We start from the raw sequence: 26708 nt of genomic DNA on the forward strand, positions 1-26708 counted from the left end.
AGAAAATTACAATTAAAAAAACACAAATCACATAACTAAAATAAGAACAAAGAGAACCCAATAACTCCCCCCACTTCCACAACATATTTAAAACCAGGCAGAGGGCCTTATCAGCAGTTGCACCTGCCTTGCGGAATGCCCTCCCATCTAATGTGAAGGAAATAAACAGCTATCTGACTTTTAGAAGACATCTGAAGGCATCCCTGTTTAGGGAAGTTTTTAATGTTTGATGTTTTATCGTGTTTTTAATATTTTGTTGGGAGACGCCCAGAGCGGCTGGGGAAACCCAGTCAGATGGGAGGGGTATGTATGTATGTATGTGTGAGTGTGTGTGTGTGTGTGTGTGTGTGTGTGTGTGTGTGTGTATATATATATATATATATATATAATAATTATATAAAAGGCCTGGTTGAAGGGGAACATCTTTTCCTGGCGCCTAAAGGTGTACAATGAAGATGCCAGGCCACTCTCCCTGGGGAGAAGGTCCCAGAAACTGGGAGCAACTTGCGTAACGCTTGTGTAAGCAAAAATGTTTTTAGCAGGCATTGAAAAGAGCAGAGAGAAGGCAACTGCCTGATGTCAATAGGCAGGGAGTTCCGAAGGTTGGGTGCTGCCACACTAGAGGATAAATTTCTTACAAATACGGGATAAGCAGCAGCTGTCGCAGTACCAGTTCCCAGCACCTGATTCAGTATTTTGGCTCTGACTGGCATCAACACCCCAAAGTCTCAAGCATGGAAGGCTCTCTTTCCCATTACTAGGTATCTGCCCCCTTTTAACCAGAGACTGAAACTTCTGTGGGCAAACATGCTGAGTTACTTGCGCTGTGCACACTACGCAAAAAATACACATTTAAAACATATTATTTCCAATTCTGTTGCAGCATTTCAGGAACTTCAGTAATAGTTGCAAGGTAGATAGAAGAAATTAGGTTTATTAAGAATAAATTTAATTATGATAAAAGTGTGTATTGGCAATAAGTAATATGAAATTGAAATATGGAATAGACAGGAGGTTGGGTCTTTAGTGTTAAGACCAATATATGTTTTATTGTTTGTTAAGAAAATGATGTGTCTATGGTTATTCCTGTGTGTAATTTGGTATTTGTGGGGGTTTTTTCTTGTTGTATCAATAAAAATTAAGAAATAATAATAATAAAAAGGATATTATTTCCCCCAAAGAATCCTGGGAGTTTTCCCCACACAGAGCTGCAATTCTCAGCACCCTTACCAAGCTACAGTTCCCGTGATTCTTTGGGGGGGGGGGAGGAAGGAATAACATGATTATTTAAATTTAAGCGGTGCCCAGGTCAGAACCAGCTACCCTGGGCGAGCAAGGGGGCTATTGGCTTTGGTAGCCAAGTAGAACCTCCAGCTCCAGCAACACTATACCTCCAAATCCTAGAGAGGCAACCAGAGGAAGGCCGCCGTCTACACATGCCCTGCTTGCGAGGTTCCAGAGGATGCTACTTGGGGAAATATAATATGCAACATGGCCTGGTCCACAAATGCTGCAGCCGTTCTGAGAGGTTTGTTCTGCGGGAAGGAAGAGGCGGCGAAAGCCCAGCAGCTCCAGCTTTTAGCTCTCCTCTCCTGCCATCAAGGCATCTCCCCAGAGGCCCTCCGTTGCTGCTTAATGGATGCTCCTCCACCACCAGCCGCAGCCCAGCTCCTTCCCCGCCCTACGCTAAGTGCAGCTCGCCGGAGCTGGCGGAAACCCCAAATGGGCCAGGCCCGGTGGCTCCCTGCTCATCCGCCACCCCCCAACTGCCTCCCCCGTTCCCTGGCACCAGTGGGAAACGGCCAGGCAGGTGGTGGCAAGAGGTGCCAAGAAGTCTTTTCATGAAAAGACCAGCCGGGGCTCCCAGGCTTACGAGCAAAGCGAGAGCCATTAGCCTCCCCCCCCCCCATGTGTCTTATTTATTGAAATCGATGCCAGCAGGGCTCAGATCTGCCTGACAACAACATCAACACCCTGCGTGACCAGGAAGGTCTTCTCTGGGGTTTTCGGATGCGTGGGGATTCTCTGAAGCAGCGGTGGGCTAGCTAGCAAAGGCAGGGCAGGGCCCCTCCTTCGTGGTTAAGTCACAGCCTCTTCTTAAGATTCTGCAACCTTCCAAGATTACACATTAAATCTTATAATTATGCAATAATAAGTCGCCAGGGGTGTACAGTGGTACCTCGGGTTACAGACGCTTCAGGTTACAGATTCCACTAACCCAGAGAATAGTGCCTCGGGTTAAGAATTTTGCTTCAGGATAACAGAACATAGCTGTCAACTTTCAGATTTGAAAATAAGGGATCAGCAGCCTCACATGTCCGGGGACAGTCTACGGGATATCTAACAATCCGGGATAGCAGCAGGAAACAGCGCTGGAATAAGGGAATTTCCCGCAAAAACAGGGAAGGTTGACAGCTATGGAACAGAAATCTTGCAGCAGCAGCAGCAGCACGGCAGTAGCGGGAGACCCCATTAGCTAAAGTGGTGCTTCAGGTTAAGAGCAGTTTCAGGTTAAGAACGGACCTCCAGAACGAATTAAGTACTTAACCCGAGGTACCACTGTACTGCAACGGATCAGTGCAGATCTCTAGGTGGGCTCACGTACTCAGAAGATTGTTTATCAGATGAACTCAAGTTGTTGAAACTGAAAACTTGCTGAATGTGCATTTGGCGTCTTAGCAAACAAAGGATGCTTAAGAGAACAGACAGATAAAAATGGCTTCTTGGGTTTCTGCGGAGAAACAACTTGCTGTACGGTAAGCCACCCAGCTGGGAAAACCCAGGCAGATGGGTGGGGTATAAATAATAAAATTGTTGTTGTTGTTGTCAGTGTTGTTGTTAGGGGTGGCGGGACAGAAGCACTGGCGTTACAATCAGGAAAGCTAATGCAATATGGAAGAGGAGTTTGGATTTGATATCCCACTTTATCACTACCCTAAGGTAGTGGCTCACACTCTCCTTTCCCTTCCTCCCCCACAACAAACACTCTGTGAGGTGAGTGGGGCTGAGACTTCAAAGACGTGTGACTGGCCCAAGGTCACCCAGCAGCTGCATGTGGAGGAGCGGGGAAGCGAACCCGGTTCACCAGATTACGAGTCCACTGCTCTAACCACTATACCACACTGGCTCTCAATATGGTCCCCCGCCCCCCAAAGCCCCTTATACATCAGTCCAGGAGACCAGCGAGTTAAAATGTAGTTTATTCCTTAAATAAAGTTCCGTTAAGTCATCTTGCATTTGGCACAGCAAAATAAATAATAAAAAAGTCGGGGTGGAGGAAGAACCACGCACGCACGGACAAGAAAGTCCAAAACATGGGGGGAGAGGAAGGGCATCGAGTGAGTCAGGGAAACATTGGCTACGCGGCACAGACCCGGTAATTTCAGACGCAGGGGAAAGGAGAAGGGCAGTCGGCCTTCAGGGGTCAAACAAACGGAATGAGCCACAGAAGAGAGGATCTAAAGCCTCTGGGCTGAGACCTGGAGCTGAGAGAAAGAGAGACAGAAAGAGCACAGGTGTGAAACCGAGACCAGGGGGAGAAGAATCGGCAGGTCCTCTTTGCTATTCAGAGCATCCCAGGGCACAAAAGCAGGCCTTCGAGGCACAGGGAGAGGAAGGGGACGTGGCTGGGCCTCAGGCCCCCAACCCTCACCTGTTTCCTTTCCTTAAGCCATGGTTCAGAAGAATAAGGCGAGTGCAGATGGGGACGGAAAGAAGGAATAGACCGGTTTAAGCGGAATTCGGATAGTGGGGTGCAGGCTCCCCCCTCAGATCTGGAGGCAGAGAAGGAACGGGGGAACCTCTAAAAGGGTGCCAAACCCAAAACAGATACCTATTTATATCAGTCCCTCACCCCCACTTTAAAAAATGAAGACGCACAACATCAAAGATAAGGCAGGGCTGTAATGGATGAAAAACCTAGGGAGAGTTGGGGTGCAAAGATTTGGGGCACAGAGCTCCCCACCCACAGGCCATGTGGGGAAGGCGGGAGGCATGGAGATGAAATTATGTGGCTTCACCCACAAGGGTTCAGCTCAACAACAACAAGGGGGGGGGGGAATAACCCAGTACTGTTCATTTACTAAAATGAAACAGATGTAGGCCAACACCACCCTCCAGTGGCCAGCACCGGCAAGAAAAAGCCCTATAAACTTGGTGGAGGAGAGAGCCTAGAAAGGGAGCGCAGCAGCAGCAGCAATGGCCGCTCTGAGCGCAGCAGTTAGCTAATAAAGAGGGCACAGCAGGAAGAGCCAAGTGCCTCTTCTCCCACAGACAGACCCACAATCACAGGCCCCCAATCTGCACTATATACATTTGACATTTGTGTCATACCGCTTTAAGCAGCTACTTTGGCTTCCCCCAAGGAATCCTGGGAGCTGTAGTCTGTTAAGCGTACCAGGAGCTACTAGGACACATTAGAGGACTACAATTCCCAGAGTTCCCTGGGAAAAGGGACCGATTGCTAAACCCCTCTAATAACTGTGTGAGGGGAAAGAAGGCCTGCTAACAGGTCTCGGCACCGTTGACAGACTAGTTTCCCAGGATCCTTTGGGGGGGGGGAAGCCGTGGCTGTTTATAAAGCGGTGTGATCCTGCTTTAAATGCATAGTGCAGAGGGGGCCACAAACACACACATGCAAGGGTCCAGGAAGCACCTCTCTGCACCAAACAGGAGGAGGAGGACCCCTTATTCTGCCAGTGTAGTTCTCCCTGCTCTGTTTTCCACCAGCAGGGAAGATGTTCGAGGCATCAGAGCGCCTTGCCATTTAACCAAAGCGGGCAACCAATCAGGAAGCAAGGGAGGCAGAGAGAATTGTGGGAGATGTGAGGATTCAGCAGCTCATGGTTGCAGCTCAAAGGAAGAAATTTGGGGAATTCAGGGAAGTGCCCCCGCCTCACCCCACCTGGGCTAAGCTGAAGGAGGGGTGGGGGCACGTGAAGAGGTTCCAGCAGATGAAGATTCGCTCCTAGCAAGGCCTCCATCCTCCACGCGGCCTCGGGAGAAAAGGCAGAGAGGTCCCCTGCTGCAATCTCCGGCGCCGAGGCGAAGAGGTTCAAAACTTCTCGCAGAACGGTTGCGGTTGCAGGAGATGAGGCGCAGTTGCCGATTCCATGCTGGGTGGTGGTGCGGTGGGCGTGGGAGTGAAAGGAGGGGGGGCGGGCGGGCAGGGAGAGCACAGCCTTCTAAAATCAGCACACACAGGAAGGACTTCCGACGAGGGAGAGAAGGAGAGAGAAAGTGCAACTCGGCTTGTCGGTCGAAGCTGCCCCCACCCCGGTTGGGAAGGGGGCCGGAAGAGGAAGAGCAGCGGCAGATTTCTAACACATGCGCGCGCACACACACACACGCACGCCTTTACGAAGGCCGGAAAGCGTTGCTCGCCGCCCCAGTCGCTGCGTTGGCGGCCGCCGTGCGCACCGCTTGGTTGGAGAAGACGCCGGCGGCAAACTCCTCCTGGGCTTTCTGGAAGCTGGCGCCCGTGCGGCGGTAGAGAGAGTGGATCTGTGGGGAGAGATTGACCGGAGATGGTTGTTCAAAGTGCTGGCTGTGTCCTATAAAAGCCATAGATCAGGCATAGGCAAAACTCCGGCCCTCCAGATTGTTTGGTACTACAATTCCCATCATCCCTAGCTAACAGGACCAGTGGTCAGGGATGATGGGAATTGTAGTCCCAAACATCTGGAGGGCTGGAATTTGCCTGTGCCTGCCCTAGATGGTGTCGGCCAGGTGACGGACATTATCCCCCTCCACGCCACCAGAAGGTTGGTGGTTCGAGCCCACCCACAGATGGCTGCGGACAGGATCCCCGCATTGCAGGGGGTTGGACTAGATGTCCCTCAGGGTCCCTTTCCAACTCTACCATTCTACCTGCACAGGTGCCAAGATCCTCAGGTATTACTATTTATTGAATTGATATACTGCCCTATACCCGGGGGTCTCAGGGCGGGTCACAGAATAAAATCAACATTTAAAACCACAAAATACATAATAAAAATAAAAACAACAAGCCAATAGGCTCCTCCCCACAAAGAAACACATTTTAAAAGGGCATAGGATGTAACTCAGATCCACCAAAGGCCTGGTTAAAAAGGAACGTTTTTGCCTGGTGCCTAAAGGTATATAATGAAGGCGAACTTCTCTGAGGAGAGCATTCCACAGGCTGGGAGCCACTGCAGAGAAGGCCCCGTTCTCATGTTGCCACCCTCCAGACCTCTCGAGGAGGAGGCACACAGAGAAGGGCCTGAGATGATGATCTCAGGGTCCAGGTAGGTTCATATGGAAGGAGGCGGTCCTTGAGGTATTGGTGTCCTGTAATGTGGTGCAAATGTGGCCACAAAACCACAAGAAATCTATGGCCAGTTGCCACGGAAGGAAGGAAGGAAGGAAGGAAGGAAGGAACTTAGGGAACAAGCTGTGCTAACATAATGATTAAGGTTTTAAATGATAATTTTAGGTTCTATGTTAATGACTAAGTTTTAATTTATATATTTTGTAACTGTTGCTATATCTGTATTGTCCCTATTATAAAAGGTAAAGGTACCCCTGCCCGTACGGGCCAGTCTTGCCAGACTCTAGGGTTGTGCGCTCATCTCACTCTATAGGCCGGGAGCCAGCGCTGTCTGAAGACACTTCCGGGTCATGTGGCCAGCGTGACAAGCTGCATCTGGCGAGCCAGCACAGCACATGGAACGCCGTTGACCTTCCCGCTGGTAAGCGGTCCCTATTTATCTACTTGCACCCGGGGGTGCTTTCGAACTGGTAGGTTGGCAGGCGCTGGGACCGAGCAACGGGAGCTCACCCCGCCGCGGGGATTCGAACCGCCGACCTTTCGATCGGCAAGTCCTAGGCGCTGAGGCTTTTACCCACAGCGCCACCCGCGTCCCGGCCCTGTTATATCTAATTGCAAATTCAAATGTATCCCTATTGTGTTTTATGACTTCCTTGATACTGGATGTGGGCTGGAACTGGTCTGTGACTGAAATAATAAATTCATTCAAGGAAGGAAGGAAGGAAGGAAGGAAGGAAGGAAGGAAGGAAGGAAGGAAGGAAGGAAGGAAGGAAAAACAGACTGGGAACTCAGCAACCTGCAGCTGCCATACTCACTCGCTTCAGCATGATGATGCCGAGTCCAGCGACGACAGTGAAGAGTGTGGCCACCAGCATCATGAGAATGGCCACCCCAGTGTTCAGCTTCAGCGCTGTGAGGCTGACGATCCAACCACTGCAGTTGAGAGGGGGGAAAGAGGGATCAGTGCCCGTGAGCAAGGGGGCGGCAATTGATAACTGTGTGCAACCCAGCAATTTTTGGCATAAAGAAAATCTCCCCTAAAAGCAGCCACAAAGCGTAATTATTACCTACATCCCTGGATTTCGCCCCCTCGCACAAAGCAACTTGCAAACCATTTTAAAAACAAAGAATAAGAGTTTAAAGATGGCCAGTCACCATCTCTTAGCCTAACCCTACCTCATAGGGTCGTTGTGAGGATGAAAGAGGGAAGAGAAGGAGGACCACATATACTAGCTTGAGATCCTTGGAAGATAGAGGTAGTATACAAATGCAGTCAATCAATCAATCAATCAATCAATCATTTTTTGTTTTTTTTTATAAATAATCCAGCAGACATTTTAATTGAATTCCAGTTTTACAGTTTGGACCGATTTTTGCTTTTGTTGTATTGCGTTCCTTGTACATTGCTTAAGAGAACTCTGCAATTAAGCAGTACAGTGGTACTTTGTGTTACCGACGCTTCAGGTTACATACGCTTCAGGTTACAGACTCCGCTAACCCAGAAATAGTAAAAGGTAAAGGTAAAGGGACCCGACTCTGGGGTTGTGGCGCTCATCTCGCTTTATTGGCCGAGGGAGCCGGCGTACAGCTTCCGGGTCATGTGGCCAGCAGGACTAAGCCGCTTCTGGCGAACCAGAGCAGCACACAGAAAAGCAGTTTACCTTCCCGCTGGAGCGGTACCTATTTATCTACTTGCACTTTGATGTGCTTTCGAACTGCTAGGTTGGCAGGAGCAGGGACCGAGCAATGGGAGCTCACCCCGTCGCGGGGATTCGAACCGCCAACCTTCTGATCAGCAAGTCCTAGGCTCTGTGGTTAAGAACTTTGCTTCAGGATGAGAACAGAAATCATGCGGCGGCAGCAACGGGAGGCCCCATTAGCTAAAGTGGTGCTTCAGGTTAAGAACAGTTTCAGGTTAAGAATGGACCTCCGGAACGAATTAAGTACTTAACCCGAGGTACCACTGTATATGAAATGTCTAAATAAATAAAAACCACCCCAGGAAAGCATGGACTGCTTCCATTCCACAAATTCTGCTTGGCTGGCACATTTTTAACACTTTCTCAGATGGCAGATTTGCTAAACTTCCCTTCAAAGATCAGTGCTGCCTTTGCATATACTTAAGAGCTTGAAACAGTCCCTCACGGGTTTTCCCTATTGTACACATTATGAAAGGGTTAGAGAACGCTAAATTCACCCCCTTAGGAGCCAGTTTCCTGGTCCATCCCTAAAGACACTATTGAACTCCTTCCTTGAGAGGCTCTAATCTATTATCTACTATAAAACAGGTAGCAATAGATCAGAGGGGTGTAACTTATTTTACACCCACTGAGACAGTTAGCTCCTAATTTGTCACCTTCGCTCTTTGAAGGCTGTGGTATATTTTTTCCTCCCTTTTTTAAACGTCTGCAAATCTTCCATGGTCAGTTGACTGTAATTATACATTTGATTGATTGAGCAACCCCATTCCCTGCCTCACCCACTTATGTGCTCGCTCCCCGTTCAAGTCAGAATTATGGTGCCTAGAGTTTCCTCATCCCTTGCTGCTGGGCTGTTGTTCCCCAAATCCATTAGGGTCCCCCCCATCCACATTTCATTCTGATGCAAAGCTTGGGGTTCCCAAATCCCCGAAAGCTGTGCTATTTTTCTAGAAAAAGAGGTGCCTTCCCTCGTCCCCTCAGAATGGCAACAGCGCCCAATGGCTGGAACAGAGTTCTGGCAAGTTCCGGCTTTAAAAAACCCGCCCTGCCTGAAAAGCCGCCTCCTTCCCTACAGAGCCCCTTGGGTGTTAAGATCAGCACAAGGGACCCTCTTGCTTCTCCCGCTGCCCTCAGAAGCTTGGGTGGTGGCAGCAGCCCAGGAGAGGGCCTTCTCTGTGGCGGCAGGGGCGGACCATGGTAATATGGCCGCCCTGCGTGAGGCCAACATTTGACGCCCTCCCCACAGCCCGGCTTAAAATGGGGCTTTGGGAAGGAGTTGCACGGCTATAGCAGGGTCCTAGAGCCCCTGTAATTCAGGGGTCCGCCAACTTTTTCAGCAGGGGGCCGGTCCACTGTCCCTCAGACCTTGTGGGGGGCCGGACTATATTGGGGGGGGGGGGTGAACGAATTCCTGTGCCCCACAAATAACCCAGAGATGCATTTTAAATAGAAGCACACATTCTACTCATGTAAAAACACACTGATTTCCGGACTGTCCGCGGGCCGGATTTAGAAGGCGATTGGGCCAGATCCGGTGTCCGGGCCTTAGTTTGCCTACCCATGCTTTAGATCGGGGTCAGCAAACTTTTTCAACAGGGAGCTGCTCCACTGAGCGTCAGACCTTGTGGGGGACTGGACTATATTTTTTTTTGGGGGGGGGGGGAATGATCGAATTCCTATGCCCCACAAATAACCCAGAGATGCATTTTAAATAAAAGCACACATTCTACTCATGTGAAAACACCAGGCAGGCCCCACAAATAACCCAGAGGTGCATTTTAAATAAAAGGACACATTCTATTCACGTAAAAACACAGATTTCCGGACTGTCCGCGGGCCGGATTTAGAAGGCGATTGGGCCGGATCTGGCCCCTGGGCCTTAGTTCGCCTACCCATGCCGTAACTCCTTCCCAAAGCCCGGAAAATGGTTGTCCGCTTTTGGGAAGGAGACAGGACCCTGTCAGGGCCCTCGTGCCTCCTTCCCGAAGCCGGCTCAACCAGGCTTTGAGAAGGCGCCCTTCTGAGCTGACAGAAAGACGAGGATGGGGCCTGTATGAGAGGCCGGTCAGAGTGGGTTTTCTCAGGGTGGGAGGTGGAGGAAAGGGAAGCTCTACCAGATGGGAGAATTCAGCTCTCTGTATGTGTGAAGATTAAGATAAAATGGTAACCAAGGGACACACAGATATATTTATAATTTTACGTTATACAGTCGTACTTTGGTTGTCAAACGCCTTGGTACTGGGATGTTTTGGCTCCCAAACGCAGCAAACCCGGCCAGAAGCGAGTGTTCCAGTTTGAGAATGTTTTTTGGAAGCCGAATCTCTGACGCAGCTTCCGATTGAGCGCAGCCAATTGGAAGCTGCGCCTTGGTTTTTGAAATGTTTCAGGAGTCTAACGAACTCAAGGCTCCCTCTTTGGCTGTGGGCGAACCTGTGGCCCTGCCCCTAAGCTGTGAAGTTCCCTCCCCGCAGAGACGCAACCCGGCACCTTCATTATACAGCTTTGGGCGAGTGCTGAATGTGTGCCTCCTTTATATCCCTGGACTTTTGACGCCCGAGACACATATTTCTAGGATCCGCCTCATTACTGAGATCGCCAGTTGATTTAAACTGTTTTCAACCTAGGTGTTTCCATTGTTTTAGCTTGCCCTGGGACCTTATGGCGATGGGCAGCTAATAAATTAAAGTCACAAGACTGCAGGCCACAGAGACAGCGAAGAACAGGGCGCCCTTACCTGAACCCCCAGCCTGGGATGCCAATGGCCTGGAGAACGTACACCACATCTTGCGCAAAGAAAATGAAGAAGAAGACAAAGAAGTTGAAAGAGCTGTCACTCCTGAAAGAGAAGGAGAGAAAGGAATCATTAGGATCTTATTGCTGTAACAGGGTTGTGTCTGTTTATAAGAATATTTAGATACTGCTGTTCCATTGAAATAAATGTCAGAGTGGTTCACAATAGTCATACATAAAACCAGACAGTAGAAAATATCCATATAAAACTCTGTCCACAAGAATGGGGAATCGGTGACCCTTCAAATGTTGCTGAGCAGGGTTGCCATGTGTCCCCTTTTTCCAGGACACATCCTCTTTTACAGGGGTAAAAATTCTGTCTAGGTGGATTTTTTAAATATTTGCCAAATTGTCTCTGGCTATGACTTTTGGATGATACATAGACATAACTGGTGGTTGAAGGCTTGCTTTCTTCTTTTCTCCTGCCTCCCCTCAGCAACAGATCTCAGCTTCTATAGCCTACATATAGTAAAGGTAAAGGTAAAGGTAAAGGGACCCCTGACCATTAGGTCCAATCATGACCAACTCTGGGGTTGCGGCGCTCATCTCGCTTTATTGGCTGAGGGAGCCAGCGTACAGCTTCCGGGTCATGTGGCCAGCATGACTAAGCCGCTCCTGGCGAATCAGAGCAGCGCACGGAAACGCCGTTTACCTTCCCGCCGGAGTGGTACCTATTTATCTACTTGCACTTTGACGTGCTTTCGAACTGCTAGGTTGGCAGGAGCAGGGACCGAGCAACGGGAGCTCACCCCGTCGCGGGGATTCGAACCGCCGACCTTCTGATCGGCAAGTCCTAGGCTCTGTGGTTTAACCCACAGCACCACCTGCGTCCCTTCTACATATAGTAGAGCTATTTAAAAATGAGAGTCGTCATAGCATCCTCGTTTTTGCTCTTCAAAATGTGGCGTTCCCCTGACTAGCCTGCCTGCGACTGAAGGGAGTTGTGAGCCCAGTTAACATTTGGGTGGGGCCAAAGGTTCCCTCATTCCTTAGGCGGCGGAAACCAACTCCCCAAATATCCCTGCCCAATTTGCCTGCCGTCAAGTTACCCCGCTCCATGGCAGCATCAGGCCTCACAGCCACACACCCATTTTCCCACCGTACCTGAAGGCCTTGTACATGGGCCGATACCAGCAGAGGAAGGAGCAGGGTGTGAAAATCAAGGCCCAGAGAATTGAGAGGCCAAAGCCTGAGCCGCCCCCAGAATCCACGCAGAAAAAGGCCAGGGAAGCCAGGAAGTTGAAGAAGAGGGTCACGATGCCGGCTGTGGGGACGAGAAAGGGGGCGTGGGTTAGCTGAGTTGGGGGCATGGGAGTTGTGAGCTGGGGAGAGAGGCAAAGGCAGCCCCCACAAACTGCAGCCACGGGGTGGCTAAAGCCCTCTGTTGGGATGCAGCTGTGACCCCTCTCTCTGCCCTGTACAGAGTTAAGGCTAACCATTCTTTTTAATTCAGCTGTGCAATCTGCTCTCAATGGTGGCTCGTTTATTTATTTGTGGCTTGGGTTCGTTTACTATCCTGCCTTTCTCCCACAGTGCAGAACCCAAGGCAGCACAGAGGATAAATTTGAAAAGATACAACAACGAAACAAAAAGCACCCCACAATAAATATAAATATTTTAAAAAACAAATCAGTACCCCCTATTCAGTGAAAACACCAAAAAGCGTTTAAAAGCACACACACACACAAATTGATATGGCTTGTGTTTCCTAGCTACCGTATTTTTCACTCTATAAGACGCACCAGACCATAAGACGCACCTAGTTTTTGGAGGAGGAAAACAAGAAAAAAAAATCTCAATCTCAGAAGCCAGAACAGCAAGAGAGGATCGCTGTGCAGCGAAAGCAGTGATCTCTCATGCTGTTCTGGCTTCTGGGATAGCTGCGCAGCCTGCATTCGCCACATAAGACGCACACACATTTCCCCTTACTTTTTAGGAGGGAAAAAGTGAGTCTCATAGAGCAAAAAATACGGCAATTTGTACTTATGCCGTGAGTGTGTGTGTGCAAGCTTGCAGGGCACACAGAACGCTTCTTCAGGTGGCTGTTTGTTTCCTGTTTTGAACCTGCAAATTAACTAAAGCATATGAGGAGGATCCCCCTTGACACAGTGGCCTTTGGCTAGTTTATCTACGTTCTCCCTGGGCTGTCAGAGGCAGCATGCCTCTGAATGACCAGTTGCCACGAACCTCAAGTGGGGAGAGTTGTTTGTTATTAATATGATTTTCATTAATTTCTTTTTCAACACAATATTTCAGCATACCAATAACAAAACAAATAAATTCTTTACTCTACTGAGCTCGTGACTTCCCTCCATTCCTTCAACCGGTTTTTAATTTTCAAATCTTTGTGTCGCACTTTACATCCTCTATTTCAGACCTTTCGATCCTTATGTTCAACTCTGTCTCAATGGCCTATAAAGGTTTGAAATTTACAGTTGTTGTTGCCCTCAGGTCCCCCTCCTGGGCTGCCCCTAAACACCTGGCTGGCCGCTGTGAGAAAGAGGACGCTGAACAATGATGGGCCTTTGACTTGATCCAGCAGGATTAAGACCACATCTGCTCTAAATTCTCCCTGTGGCTGCTGGGGACTCAACCTTCTGCCTGCAAGACATGGGCTCCTCTGCCGCTGTGCTGTGCTTCAAGGACTTACCCATCCAGAGGTAGTACATGGTCGTGACCGTTTTCTGTGATTCCACGGGAATCTCCACAGGGATATCCTGATAGAAACACGGCTTCACCGGACAGAAGGAAGGCAACGGAGGCCAGTTGTTCTGATGGGCTGCGAATCCAAAAGCAGAAAAACAAGAGTGAGGCAAGTGGCAAATTCTAAGTGCTGGAAATGTAAAGAGACTGAAGGTACATTCTTTCACCTTTGGTGGACATGCCCAAGGATTAAGGCTTTCTGGGAAATGATTTATAATGAAATGAAAAGGGTATTTAAATATACCTTCCTGAAGAAACCAGAGGCCTTTCTCCTGGACATGGTCAGCCAATTGGTGCCAAAGATGGATAGAACATTTTTCATGTATGCTACAACAGCAGCAAGAATACTCATCACAAAGTATTGAAAGACAGAAGAACTACCCACCGTGGAAGAATGGCAGATGAAAGTTATAGATTATATGGGACTGGCAGAGATGACCGGCAGAATCCGAGACCAGGGAAAAGAGACGGCGGAAGAAGATTGGAAGAAATTTAAGGACTATCTTAAGAAATATTGCAAAATTGCTGAATGTTAAAACGATGTCGATTCAGAAATTAAGTGGTTGTTAGCTGTAATGATTATGGAAATAAGAAAAGAAAGGTGAAAATTTAAATAGAAATTAGGGGAAGGATTTGCTGAAGAGAATTGATTAGAGATTGGAATGCAGAAAGGGGAGGTATGAGGAGGTCGGGAAAGTAAGTTTTATGAATATAAGGGAATGAAGTTATACTTGTGGCTGTATGTTTTTTGCATGTATTTTTGTCTTTTCTGTTTTTTGTTGTTTCTATGTCATATAAATTTTTGAAAACTTTAATAAATATCTTTTTTTAAAAAGTGGCAAATTCAGGGTCCTTTCACGATACTCACAGCCAAGCCCCCTCTAAGATTATATAATAATACTCTAATAATACATTGCAATGATCCATGCAGATCTCCACCATGCAGATCAACTAGATCTACTATTTTCTGCGCACCTACATGAGGGGAAATTATTTGGAGCACTCCAATATCTTTTTTTCAGAGTAACTTATTGTATTTTTCCATTTATAGGTTTTTTCTTCTTCAAAAACTAAGCTTAAAAATTGGGGTCGTCTTATACATGGATAGTGATGTGGCTGGACAGGCGATTGGTGGCTGCCGTGAGCCGGAGATTGTCAGCGGCGTTTTGGCGGGTGATTTCTGGTTGCGGCAAGTTCCACAGGCTATTGGCTGCTGTGGCAATTGGGCGGGCAATTGCCGTTTGTTGTCGGCGAGCGTTCAGATGATTGGTCGCTCCGTCGATGTGCGCGCGATCGGCTGTCTTGGTCCCACGAAAAAGTAGACTTTTCCATTGTACAGTCACACCTCACGTTACGTCCGCTTCATGTTACGTTCTTTCAGGTTACGTCCCGCGGCGACCCGGAAGTACCGGAAAGGGTTACTTCCAGGTTTCGCCGCTCGTGCATGCACGCAAAATGATGTCACATGCATGCGCAAAAGCGGCGAAAAGCAACCTGTGCGCGCGCGGACGCGCCGCTGCAGGTTGCGTTCTTTTCATGTTGCGAACGGGCCTCCGGAATGGATCCCGTTCGCAACCAGGGGTACCACTGTACGTAACAGAACTCACATGTTGTTCTCTTGAAACTGAAGCACCTGGTGGTTTTGGTGTTCCTAGACACTTCGCTTTGCAGCCTGCAAAACAACCTCCTCTTTTTTCTCCAGACTGAGCCCAGGAGCCCATCCTCAGAGGCCGACTCCCCTCCTTTCACTCTGATTGGCTCCAACCGGAGCATGTGGCTAATAAGCTCCCCTTTCGTGCTGATTGGGCAACTCTGCAACAGACCCTGCTGCAGGAAACAGTCGTAGTCTTTGGCACCGCCTCCCCGCGGCCCCAGATCACTCCATCCCCAGAGTGAGGTCAGGGTTTTTCTTACTGCCAGGGTGGGCTATACCTGCTCCGCCACTCAGAGCAGCGTTCTGCAGTTCTCGCTCCCGCCGGTCCAGCTCCTCAGCTTTGCGGTTCAGCTCCTCTTGCCGTTTCAACAGCTCCGCCGTGGCTGCCGCAGTCGACTCCTGGGGGGAAAGCGAGAGAAAAATCAGCAGGAATGAAAGAGGAGGGACAGTCCTTCCCCATGTGTATTTTTCATCCAATTGATTTATTATTATTATTTAAATGTCTATGCCACTTTTCCATCTGAATATGCTCAAAGCAGCTCACAATTGATACGTAAAATGCGTATCAATACAGTGGTACCTTGGTTCTCAAACACCTTGGTACTCAAACACCTTGGAACCCAAACACTGCAAACCCGGAAGTAAGTGTTCCGGTTTGCGAACTGTTTTTCAGAACTGCTGCAATGCTAATTTGAGTCCCCCCATTGTAATTCAAGTCTTCCATTTCAGATTGCAGTGTTTTAAGGTGATATTTGGAGCTTATATTTGGTGCTTTTGTTTTTGCTATTTATTTTGCGATTTTTGTTCTGAGACTTTTTCAGTTAATTTGTTTTTGTGACTGTGTGAATCCCAGTTCAGCTACTGATCGATTGATTGTGTGACTGCGTAAATGGATAAAAGCCCCCCATCCAAACAATGACTAACATCAGCGCAGGTTAAATTTTTTTTAAAAAAATTTATCATCTACAATACTGTTTTATTTATTTTATAGTACAGTACATTGATTATTGCTTTCATTTCCTGGATCAATGGTCTCATTAGGTAGCAAAATTCATGTTAAATTGCTGTTTTAGGGCTTGTTTTTAAAAGTCTGGAACGGATTAATCCGTTTTGCATTACTTTCTATGGGAAAGCATGCCTTGGTTTTGGAACAGACTTCCGGAACGGATTAAGTTTGAGAACCAAGGTCCCACTCTAACTGCAGAGCATCCACGCACAGAAAGGCAGTCTTGTTTAACAGCCCTGGGAAAAGAGCCTTAAACTATTGCTCCAAAGGGAAAATGAGAAAACTATTCCTGCCTACATACATGAAGATTATTATGATGGCATAGTTTTCTTTGTAGGTGTGGTTTTGTTTTTTTTTTCATTTTTGGTTCCTGTTTGTTTTGCTTTGTTTTTTGTTTGTTTGTTTGTTTTTGGATTTTATGTTTGTCATTTTTGTTGTAATTTTGCATTGAAAATAAATATAGTGGTGCCCCGCAAGACGAACACCTCGCAAGACGAAAGCCCATAGGGAAATCTCCGGGACAGCGGGGAAGCGCAGCGCGTCTTCCCCACTGTCCTCGGACCTCCTCCGAAGGCTGGCGGCGGGGCGGAGAGACCTCCTCCCACCGCCAGCCTTCGTTTCTCCGCTATCCCGGACGGCTTTTGAAGGCAGGGGGGGGAGCAAAGACTTTGGCCCCCTGCCGGCCTTCAGAAGAGACCTCTTCTGAAGGCTGGCGGGGGGCAAAATCTTTGCTCCCCCCTGCCTGCCTTCCCGGGGGCTTTTAAATCGCCCCGGGACAGCGGAGAAGTCCTCCGCTGTCCCGGGGTTTTTTAAAATGCTGGGGGTGGGAAGAAAAGCCCTTGCCCCCCCCCAGCCTTCAGAAGAGGTTGGGGGACAGACTGTCCCCGGACCTGGTCTGAAGGCGGTTTCCATAGGAACGCATTGATTGATTTTCAATGCATTCCTATGGGAAACCGTGCTTCGCAAGACGAAAAACTCGCAAGAAGAAAAAACTTGCAGAACGAATTAATTTCGTCTTGCGAGGCACCACTGTACATAAGTAAAGGAGAAAACTATTCCTGCCTGTAGTACATCAGAAGGTCCCTAATCGGCCGAATCAGGTGCACTGTCACCCCTCTATGGAAACGGTGCGCTGTTTCTTTAAGAGAAGTGGTTTGGGAGTGTCACAGGGAGAGAGGTCTGATATCTCTCAGAGTTAACTCCCACTCGATGAGTCTTCTGAGAAGTGAAAGCAACTGGGTTTCTTTTTCCCCACTCGTTCATTTCCTTTTTTCTTTACAGTTTGTAAAAAGCAGCCTTCAGCTTGACGTAAACCAAGTTTGCCAGTGAATCAAAATAGATCTTTGTTTAAAAAGAAGAAGCCAAGCTGCGGAGAACCATCGTTCTGGTTAAGAAAGCCTTGGCCGGCGCAACATCACGTAATCACAGAAAGTGGCAATGGCCTCAGAAAGCATATAAGAATATAAGTTTCATTTTTTAAAAAAATACCAGTTTCATTTTTTTAAAAAAAACCACACAATGGCAAGTTGCTAGTCCTGAAGACTGGCTTGAAGGAATACAAGCTGAAAAGAGCAGATGAGCAGCATTCTTGAGGAATCAAAGAGTGCAAGTTTCACCACCATTTCTTCGTTATTATTATTATTATTATTATTATTACTATACCAGCCTTCAAAGATCACGGGGCAGTTTACTATTATATAAAAACGCAAAAATACATAACATAATAACAAAACAAAAATACCCCCCCCACACACACACACAGTTTAAAAGGCCATAGATTGTTTAGAGGCCTGAGAGAGGAGGGATGCTTTTGCCTGACACTTAAAAATATATAATGAAGGCACCAGGCAAACCTGCCTGGGGAGAGCATTCCACAAACACGGAGCCACCACAGAAAAGGCCCTTTTGCATGTTGCCCCCACGCCAGACCTCTCATGGAGGAAGAGCACAAATAATGGCCTCAGATGACTAACGCTGAGTCCATGTCGGTCTGTACTTAACCTGAAACTGTTCTTAACCTGAAGCACCACTTTAGCTAATGGGGCCTCCCGCTGCCACCGCGCCGCCGGAGCACGATTTCTGTTCTCATCCTGAAGCAAAGTTCTTAACCTGAAGCACTATTTCTGGGTTAGCGGAGTCTGTAACCTGAAGCGTATGTAACCCGAGGTACCACTGTATTTAAATTCCTCTTTTGTGACTTCCGTCACAAAAGCAACGCAGCGAGGAAACAAACCGATTTGTCCGAACTCGTGCAGAAAACAGAAGCCGTTTTGGAGGAGTTAAGAAACGGAAATAAGAACGTAAAATAAAAAGCGACCGTCCTGGATTTATAGTCTCGAACCCAGGAGCCTTTAAACGCAGGCGCTTCCCCCTTACCTGAGTGCCATAGGAGCCGTAATTCTTGGGCTCGGTGGGGCTTGGCTTCTTGGCGGGCTGCAAGGCAGGAGCTGGCGGTGCCGCAAGGGGGGCCGGTGAAGCCGAGGGAGGGGCAGCGTACGGAGGGGGCAGCTGCTGCAGAGGGGAGAACGTAAGAACGTAAGACGTGCCTGATCGCTGGATCAGGCCAATGACCCACTTAGTCCAGCATCCTGTTCTCACAGTGGCCAACCAGATGCCCCAATGGAAAACTCTCAAGCAGGATTCGAACACAAGACCCTTTTCCCGCCTGCAGTTCGTAGCAACTGGGATTCAAAAGCATTCCTGCCTCCAACTGTTGAGGCAGAGAATAGCCGCCATGGCTAGTTAGGCTACTGGCAGCCTTCCCCTCATCCTCATCCTCTTTTATTTATTTTTTAAAATTTTTATTGGAAATTTTATTTACAACATAAATAACATAAACCCCCACCCCCCAATACAGAAATCCACCCTCATTAAACATGAACATAACATACAGTGAGCATAACATACAACAATACAAACAACCAAATAAAAGACTTCCTTTATCCTGTATCTGGACTGCTTATTTACTTCTTATAAGCTATTTCCTTTATGAATAATTATTAACATTTTTCTAATTATAACTTAAATATCCACAAAGTCTCCTGCAGACAGTAATCGAAACAAGTCCAGATATGTATTTTAGGGCACTGTTTTGTGAAGGATTCTCTGCATTTCCCCCATGCTTTTTGAAACTCTTGCCTAGTGTGATCTCTAAAGGTAAAGGGACCCCCGACCATTAGGTCCAGTCGTGACCGACTCTGGGGTTGCGGCGCTCATCTCGCTTTATTGGCCGAGGGAGCCGGCGTACAGCTTCCGGGTCATGTGGCCAGCATGACTAAGCCGCTTCTGGAGAACCAGAGCAGCGCACGGAAACGCCGTTTACCTTCCCGCCAGAGCAGTACCTATTTATCTACTTGCATTTTGAGGTGCTTTCGAACTGCTAGGTTGGCAGGAGCAGGGACCGAGCAACGGGAGCTCATCCCGTCGTGGGGATTCGAACCACCGACCTTCTGATCAGCAAGTCCTAGGCTTTGTGGTTTAACCCACAGCGCCACCCGCGTCCCTTAGTGTGATCTCTAATTGCCTCTAATAGCCAGTTGAATATACTCTTAACTGTTTGTCTTGCCGTTCCATTTTTGTTGGCACAGTTTCTTTTTTCCATTTATTAGCAATTAGCTAAAAACTGCCTCATCCTCTTTCAAAGCCATCCAAGATGGCGGCCATCACAGTTTCCTGTGGCAGGGAGTTCCATAGTTTAACATGCTTCTGGGCTCCCTACATGCTGCCCTGCCAGCCTCGAAAGAACCCTGGCCACCATGCACCCGTGTAAAGAGAGACACGGCAATTTCTCTCACAGGCACACCAGTTCTAGAGAGTTTCCCCTCAACACCCCATACGCAGAGTGCAATCTCAGCCTAGCTGCAAACTGGGCCTCGGAGACCTTCCCTCACCCTGTAAAAAGAAGCAACAGCGAAACTGGTGTAATAAAAGAAGAGCCCTCCTACCGCTGTGTTGTCAAAGGGGTTGTAGACATCCAAGGTGGCGTAATCCGCCGTCGGCCTGTGCTGTACGATGGCGGGGTCCTGAGAAGACAAAAGAAGTTGCGTTTAGATTCGAGAACTGGTGTAGATATGCGATGGCCGCTGCCTCCGGAAGCAGTCTCTGATGTGGCAGGCTAGCCTTCCCTGACTTTGGATCCCCAGATATTGGTGGACTACAATTCCCATAATCCCTGGTCACTGCGCCATGATGGAAACTGTAGTCCAACAACACCTGATGACCCGAAGTTGGGAAATGGCTCTCAGTGGCTCCTACTCTTAATAAATAATAATAATAATAATAATAATAATAATAATAATAATAATAATAATAATACAGTGGTACCTTGGGTTAAGAACTTAATTCGTTCCAGAGGTCCGTTCTTAACCTGAAACTGTTCTTAACCTGAAGCACCACTTTAGCTAATGGGGCCTCTCGCTGGTGCCACGCCGCCGGAGCACGATTTCTGTTCTCATCTTGAAGCAAAGTTCTTAACCCGAGGTAATATTTCTGGGTTAGTGGAGTCTGTAACCTGAAGCGTCTGTAACCTGAAGCGTCTGTAAGCCAAGGTTACAGTACCTTCAGGTAACGTAATTTCAACTTACGAACGTGGCAAATACTTCTGGGTTTTGCAGCAACATGCGCAGAAGTGCTCTATTGCGCTGCGTGCGTGCGCAGAAGCAGCACCTCAGGAAACAGACTTTTCAGGGTAAGTACAGCCCCCCGGGATGAATTAAGTGCGGCAAATGAATGTGTGGCATGGATATCATCACTTGAGATCATCCTAAGAAACCACCTGACCTCTGCACAGTTAAGTCGTATTCATCTAGTAGTGCCTACATGAATTCAAGCTTTTCGTGTCAGTTCTCTGAAAGGCTTTTTCCTGTTGAAAGCAGAGGGGCTCCTGCAATTCTGCAAAAAACATTTCCGCTTCACCCAGTGAGAATTAATATGATTCATTCATTCTGAATTTCATAATCTTAAACGTTTGTGATGCTTTAAGGATTCCCTTGTACGATGGCTTCGTATGTCTCTTTTGTGGTTTGCAAAAACTTTTAGGAACAAAATACGCCAGCACTTTCAGTCCTAATATCTTTTTGCTGTTTGGTGTGGTAGCAGCTGAATGGAGCCCCCATCTTCTGGAGAAGTCTACCTCCGAATACTCTGTGTGCTGGGAGGGCAGGGAAGGGAGGGTGTGCTCCCCCCCCCCCCCCTGCTTGTCAGCTTTCTGGAAGCTTCCGGCCAGCTGTTGTTGGAAACAGGATGTTGAAGCAGATGGGCTTTGGGGTCTGATTTCGCAAAGCTGGCCCTGTGTTTTAATCGCTTATATGCTGGCCAGCCGCTGTTATTGTAACTCTGCACACAAAAAAAACCTTGTGGGAAAGGAGCATTGAAATGGAGCGCTCTAAAGCTACATGTTTTGATTTGAAGCTTGCCTTCGGAGCCTGTATGAAAAGGGCGGCTCAGCTCTCGCATGGCTTCCTGCGATGGGCAGGATGTGGAGAATGCTTGAACTCCCTGCCTCTGTCAACAGTGTCGCCAGATTGAGCCTAATGGCTCGTCTAAGTCCAACATCCTATTCTCACAGAGGCCAACCAGTGGGACAGACACCCCTTCATTGGAGGTTTGTAAACAGAGCTCAGCTGGCCATCTTGCAGGGATCCTTTAGCTGTGATTCCTTGCATTGCAGGACTAGAGTGTGATGGCCTGGGACTCGGGCTTGGAACCAGAGGAGTCTCAGTCTGCACCGGATCCTTTGCCTCAGGCGGCAGCTGAACCAAGCCGACAATGCCAATTGGTGCCAAAGAAAGATAGAACATTCTTTATGTACGCTACAACAGCAGCAAGAATACTCATTGCAAAGTATTGGAAGACACAAGATCTACCCACCTTGGAAGAGTGGCAGATGAAGGTGATGGACTATATGGGACTGGCTGAAATGACTGGCAGAATCCGAGACCAGGGGAAAGAGACGGTGGAAGAAGATTGGAAGAAATTTAAAATTTATCTTAAGAAATATTGTAAAATTAATGAGTGCTAAAACGTCGAGGTTATAGAGAATAGGGGATTACAGCTGTAAAAGATTAAGTAAAAGAAAAGAATAAGGGAAAATTAGATAAGATTAAGGGGAAGGATTTGCTGAAATAAATCTGGGAATTGGAATGCAGAAAGGGGAGGTATGGGGAAGTCGGTGAAGTAAGGTTTAAGGGGGGGGAAAGGTTGTGAAAGTATACATGTTTGTTTTTATGTTTGTATGTCTGTATTGTGTATTGTTTGTGTTTAATTGTGAAAAAAACAATAAAAAATTTATGACAGACAGGCGGCAGCTGAACCAAGTCTGGGGCCCGATCCTGAAGAGTCCCAGTCTGCACAGGTTCCCCTGCAACAAGCACCAGCTGGGCCGAGTCAGGGGCCTGAGCCTGCCCTGACTCCAGATGCAGGGATTCCCTCGTTGCCTTCAGCTGGGCCATCACTTACAGCTGCTCCACTACCAGTTGGGTCAGGAGAGGCTGAGGCGGCCTCTGGGTCTAGTAACCCACCGACATCTCCCGAGCTGCAGAGACTAAGGTCTGAGAGAAGGAGAGACCTGAGTACTTGCAGGAGGAGTGTTCACCTTCGGGCGAGACAGGGAGGTGAGTCGCCGGGGGATCAGGACCAGCCGATACCCCGACAAAGATAAAAGGCTGTCGGACCCCGCCCCAGGTTGCGGGAGCAACATTGCTGTGTGCCTGAGATCCCATACCTGTCCTTGCCTGGTTTCCTGCCTTGGCCCTGTTGGACTGACTCCCAGTGGAACCTTTGGATTATGGACTGGTCCTTGACCGCGTTTCACGGGTTACCCCCAGGCCCAGCACACAGAGGTCCCTTGAGGCCTCTTCCCAATTCTATGATTCTACAACCAGTTGCCTTCTGGGACATATACTAGCAGGCCCTTAGTGCGGTAGACCTCTGCTAGTGCGCAGTGTTCAAAATGAGCCAGGCACATTTTGCACCCAGCTATTGGCCACTTGCGACCAAGTGAGGATGCCTGGGGGCTAGGAGGGGGCCTGACATCTCCACCATCTGGGAATCATTGGATCTGGACCGTTTCCACACACTAATACCCCATCCTGTAGAATTCTGTCAGTTATATTTTTTCCTGCACAACCGGAAAGCATTTCTGGAACCAAAATGCTTTTTTTCTGTGCCAGTCTGAGCAGGAACTGCGAATGGCATTCTAGTGAATTGTTGTCGCTGGTCTTCACTTAGCCCACATGGCTGCCCTGATCACGGTTGTGAAGAATATCCCGGCGTTATGAATGGCCCGTGTCGCCATTAAGAAAAAGAGGTCAAGATAAGCCAATATACATGTGGACTGTCCCTGGGTCAAGTGACTTTGCTTCTTTCAGTTCTTCTTAACCGAGCTCAAAGTTGCCATCTGAACTAGCCAGATGTTTAACTGAGAATCAATCACAGTCAGTCCATTATTTGAAAAATAAGACTTGAGAGCAGTCTTGCCCCAAAATGGCAACTAGACCTTCTGTTTTGGTGACTGTACCTTTGGTTTAAGGAGCCATTTGGCACTTAGCTTACAGTGGTACCTCGGGTTAAGTACTTAATTCGTTCCGGAGGTCCATTCTTAACCTGAAACTGTTCTTAACCCGAATACCACTTTAGCTAATGGGGCCTCCTGCTGCCGCCAGAGCACGATTTCTGTTCTCATCCTGAAGCAAAGCACTTAACCCGAGGTACTATTTCTGGGTTAGCGGAGTCTGTCACCTGAAGCGTATGTAACCCAAGGTACCACTGTATATATCTGAATTTCTAACACTGGCCAAGAGTACCTCTGAGCACCCACAGATAGCACACACACAGAGGCTTGATGATGAGGATGATGATTAATAATTTATACCCCACTCATCTGGCTGGGTTTCCCCAGCCACTCTGGGCAGCTTCCAAGAAAATATAAAAAATACAACAAAACATCAGACATTAAAAACTTCCCTAAAGAAAAAGGCTTGTGGAAAGCAAGACCTCCAAGCACTGTTCACAGCTCTCTCTTTTGACCAAAGGATCAATATTGACCCAGGCAGTTACTCATTGCCTATGGAGGTTAGGCAACCCATTTTGCTTACAAAAGTTAGGTTGGGCCCACATAGCAGTAGAAGGGACAGGAAGACAACGTGCAAGATGACCAACGTCTCAGAAATATTTCCCAGTCCGGAGAAGACCCTATTTGACAATAAAAAACGACCACACTTGAAAAGATAGTCAACAACAGGCCTACAGCTTTGAAGGAACCACGTGCTTGGGGTCTCATACGATAAAATCCCAAGGTTAATTACCTTATCGTGTTGACAATAGTTTACCCCACCTCAGATCCTAGTTATCTCTAGGAGAGATAAGTGATGCAGTGGGCCAGGGCCAAACCTTAAGAGTTTCACAGCCTTGGAGTTGAAAGGCGGAAGAGGCAATTAGAATGAAGCCAAGCGGCCAATTATCCAAAGAGATCTGGGCTGGGCAAGCAACTAGGTTTATTTAATCCAGAGACAGGACAGAATGCAGCAATTCTCAGGAGGTGGAGATAAACGAAGGCACCACGGGAAATACCATTTGAAGAAGTAGCTGTATGTGTAAAGCCCCTCAGTTATTCTAGGGCTCGTAACAGGCAGCCTCCAGTTATTCCTGAGGATTTTAAATTTATTTTTAAGGCAGGGCAGGCACAAACACTGCAGCGTTCTAGAATAGTAGGGTTGACTAAACAGAGATGGGGACAGCAAAGGAAGCCAAATCTAGCCAGATCAAGTGTTTCTTACCCCAACTGATGAGACAGGAGTGGAGAGAGGCCCTCATTCCACTAATAAAGGGTAATTTTAAAAAATTAAGCCTGCCCTACAGGCTCGGCTACAAAGGATCCATTGACCACCATATTCAAAGCAGCAGCAAACGACAACAACAATTGACTGACATCTCGCTCTTGCTCTGCCAGCAGTCGCCAGAAGGAAGAGTCGCTTCTGAAGGGTCGGGATGGGGGAAGCAGCAGTTGGTGGTTCCTAGGAGCCAACTCCTAGGGGCCCGAGGTCCCTCAGGCCTCTCCCCATTAAAATATCTGATGGGCACTGCCATTCAAATAGTATGCGTGGGCCGCGTCTTGGGATCGATTATGTGGGGAGGGGCTTACCTGCCCCTCCAATATTATATTCAAGTTGGTTTATTAAAAGTGGGGGGGGGGGTTGGGGATGGCAGAGAGACCAGCACCCCGCAATGGCAGTACAGTGGTACCTCGGGTTAAGTACTTAATTCGTTCCGGAGGTCTGTTCTTAACCTGAAACTGTTCTTAACCTGAAGCACCACTTTAGCTAATGGGGCCTCCTGCTGCCGCTGCACCGCCAGAGCACGATTTCTGGTCTCATCCTGAAGCAACGTTCTTAAACCGAGGTACTATTTCTGGGTTAGCAGAGTCTGTAACCTGAGGCGTCTGTAACCCGAGGTACCACTGTACCAGGGGCAAAAGCAAACCCAACAGCAGAGAGCCGAGAAGACGGCCGACTTCCAACTTCGGACTTACCACGGGAGGGTAGTGGGAGGTGAAAACCCCTCTGCTCACCCCTCGGAGGGACTGGGGGCAGGTAAGCTACGAGGACCCCCCCCCTCAAGACAACGGGCAGGGGGTCAAGGAGTTCAACGCCCCAGGGGAAATCCTGCTCCCTCCCCGAGTCCCCGGTCCGTATCCGGGTAAAGAGCCCCTTTTACCCCGGAATGGGCATCACCACCCCGGGGGAGGGGAGGAGAAACCGCGAGGCCCCCCCGCCCCCCCCCCGCCAGACGCACCTGGAAGGGATTCCCCGTCTCCCCCTCGAAGGGGTTTCCCCCGCCGTTCAGGGCCATGCCTGCCCGTCCTGCCCTCCCTCCGCCGAGCGTTCGACTGCGTCGCCTCGCCTGCGATGCTCAAGGCCCATTGGCTGCCGAGGTTCTGCGCGTCACCCGCAGAGAGGGAGGGGATTCCTACGCACGTGACTGAGAGGAAACGGAGGAAGTGGAGCCGTGACGCCCAAAGGGAGGTGTCGCGCTCGCGGAGGATGATGGGAGATGTAGTTCTCTACAGAGCTTGAGCTTAAGAGGGGACTGGGCGCAGGGCATGCTGGGGGCTGTAGTCCCATATAGGGTACGGGGGAAAGCTGCTGAAGTGCAACGAAAAGGGTATCAGTCTTGCTCCGCACCAGGGGTTAGGCAACATGGAGCTGATGGACTCCAACTCCCATCAGAACCCAGCCAGAATGGCCGGCGGCTAGGCATCATGGGAGTTGTAGTTTCTGGATTACAACTCCCATCGTCCGTAGCCATTGGCTGTGCTTGTTGGGGCTGGTGGGAGTTGGAGTCCAGCAACAGATTCTGTGCCCTACACACGTTGCTAAGCACATGGCTCTTCCACAAAATCCTGGGAATTGTAGTTTGTTGAGGATGCTGGGAATTGTAGCTCTGGGAACTGCAGTTCCCAGGTTTTTCCAGGGGAAGCCGTGTGCTTTAAATGTATGACATAGGCGCAGCCTACGTTTCCAGAAATGGCTACTTAGATCAGTGATGGCCTCCAGGTGACCAGTTTGTTGA

General features: G+C 48.5%; 1 protein-coding gene across 1 annotated transcript; it reads right to left on the reverse strand.

Moving 5' to 3' along the window:
- Window positions 1–3184: 3184 nt before the first annotated feature.
- SCAMP3 (secretory carrier membrane protein 3) lies at window positions 3185–26086 on the reverse strand. The gene is made up of 9 exons (XM_028708956.2): window positions 25932–26086; window positions 20087–20164; window positions 18519–18653; window positions 15415–15535; window positions 13430–13558; window positions 11884–12043; window positions 10724–10825; window positions 7105–7222; window positions 3185–5502 (listed from the first exon to the last, which is right to left on the reverse strand). Exons 1-9 carry the CDS (start codon window positions 25986–25988, stop codon window positions 5356–5358), a joined length of 1047 nt encoding a protein of 348 aa, XP_028564789.2. The 5' UTR covers window positions 25989–26086; the 3' UTR covers window positions 3185–5355.
- Window positions 26087–26708: the final 622 nt, after the last annotated feature.

The sequence above is a fragment of the Podarcis muralis genome, chromosome 16 (assembly GCF_964188315.1).
Source record: "Podarcis muralis chromosome 16, rPodMur119.hap1.1, whole genome shotgun sequence".
NCBI lineage: Eukaryota > Metazoa > Chordata > Lepidosauria > Squamata > Lacertidae > Podarcis > Podarcis muralis.

What these genes read in the sequence shown, in the direction of transcription:
- SCAMP3 (XM_028708956.2), bottom strand. Translation starts at nt 25,988, where the DNA reads ATGGCCCTGAACGGCGGGGGAAACCCCTTCGAGGGGGAGACGGGGAAT. An exon ending in CATGTACTACCTCTGGATGG is followed by an intron (nt 12,044 to 13,429) that starts GTAAGTCCTTGA and finishes TCGTCCCCACAG; the next exon opens with CCGGCATCGTGACCCTCTTC. An exon ending in GCATCATCATGCTGAAGCGA is followed by an intron (nt 5,503 to 7,104) that starts GTGAGTATGGCA and finishes CTCTCCCCACAG; the next exon opens with ATCCACTCTCTCTACCGCCG.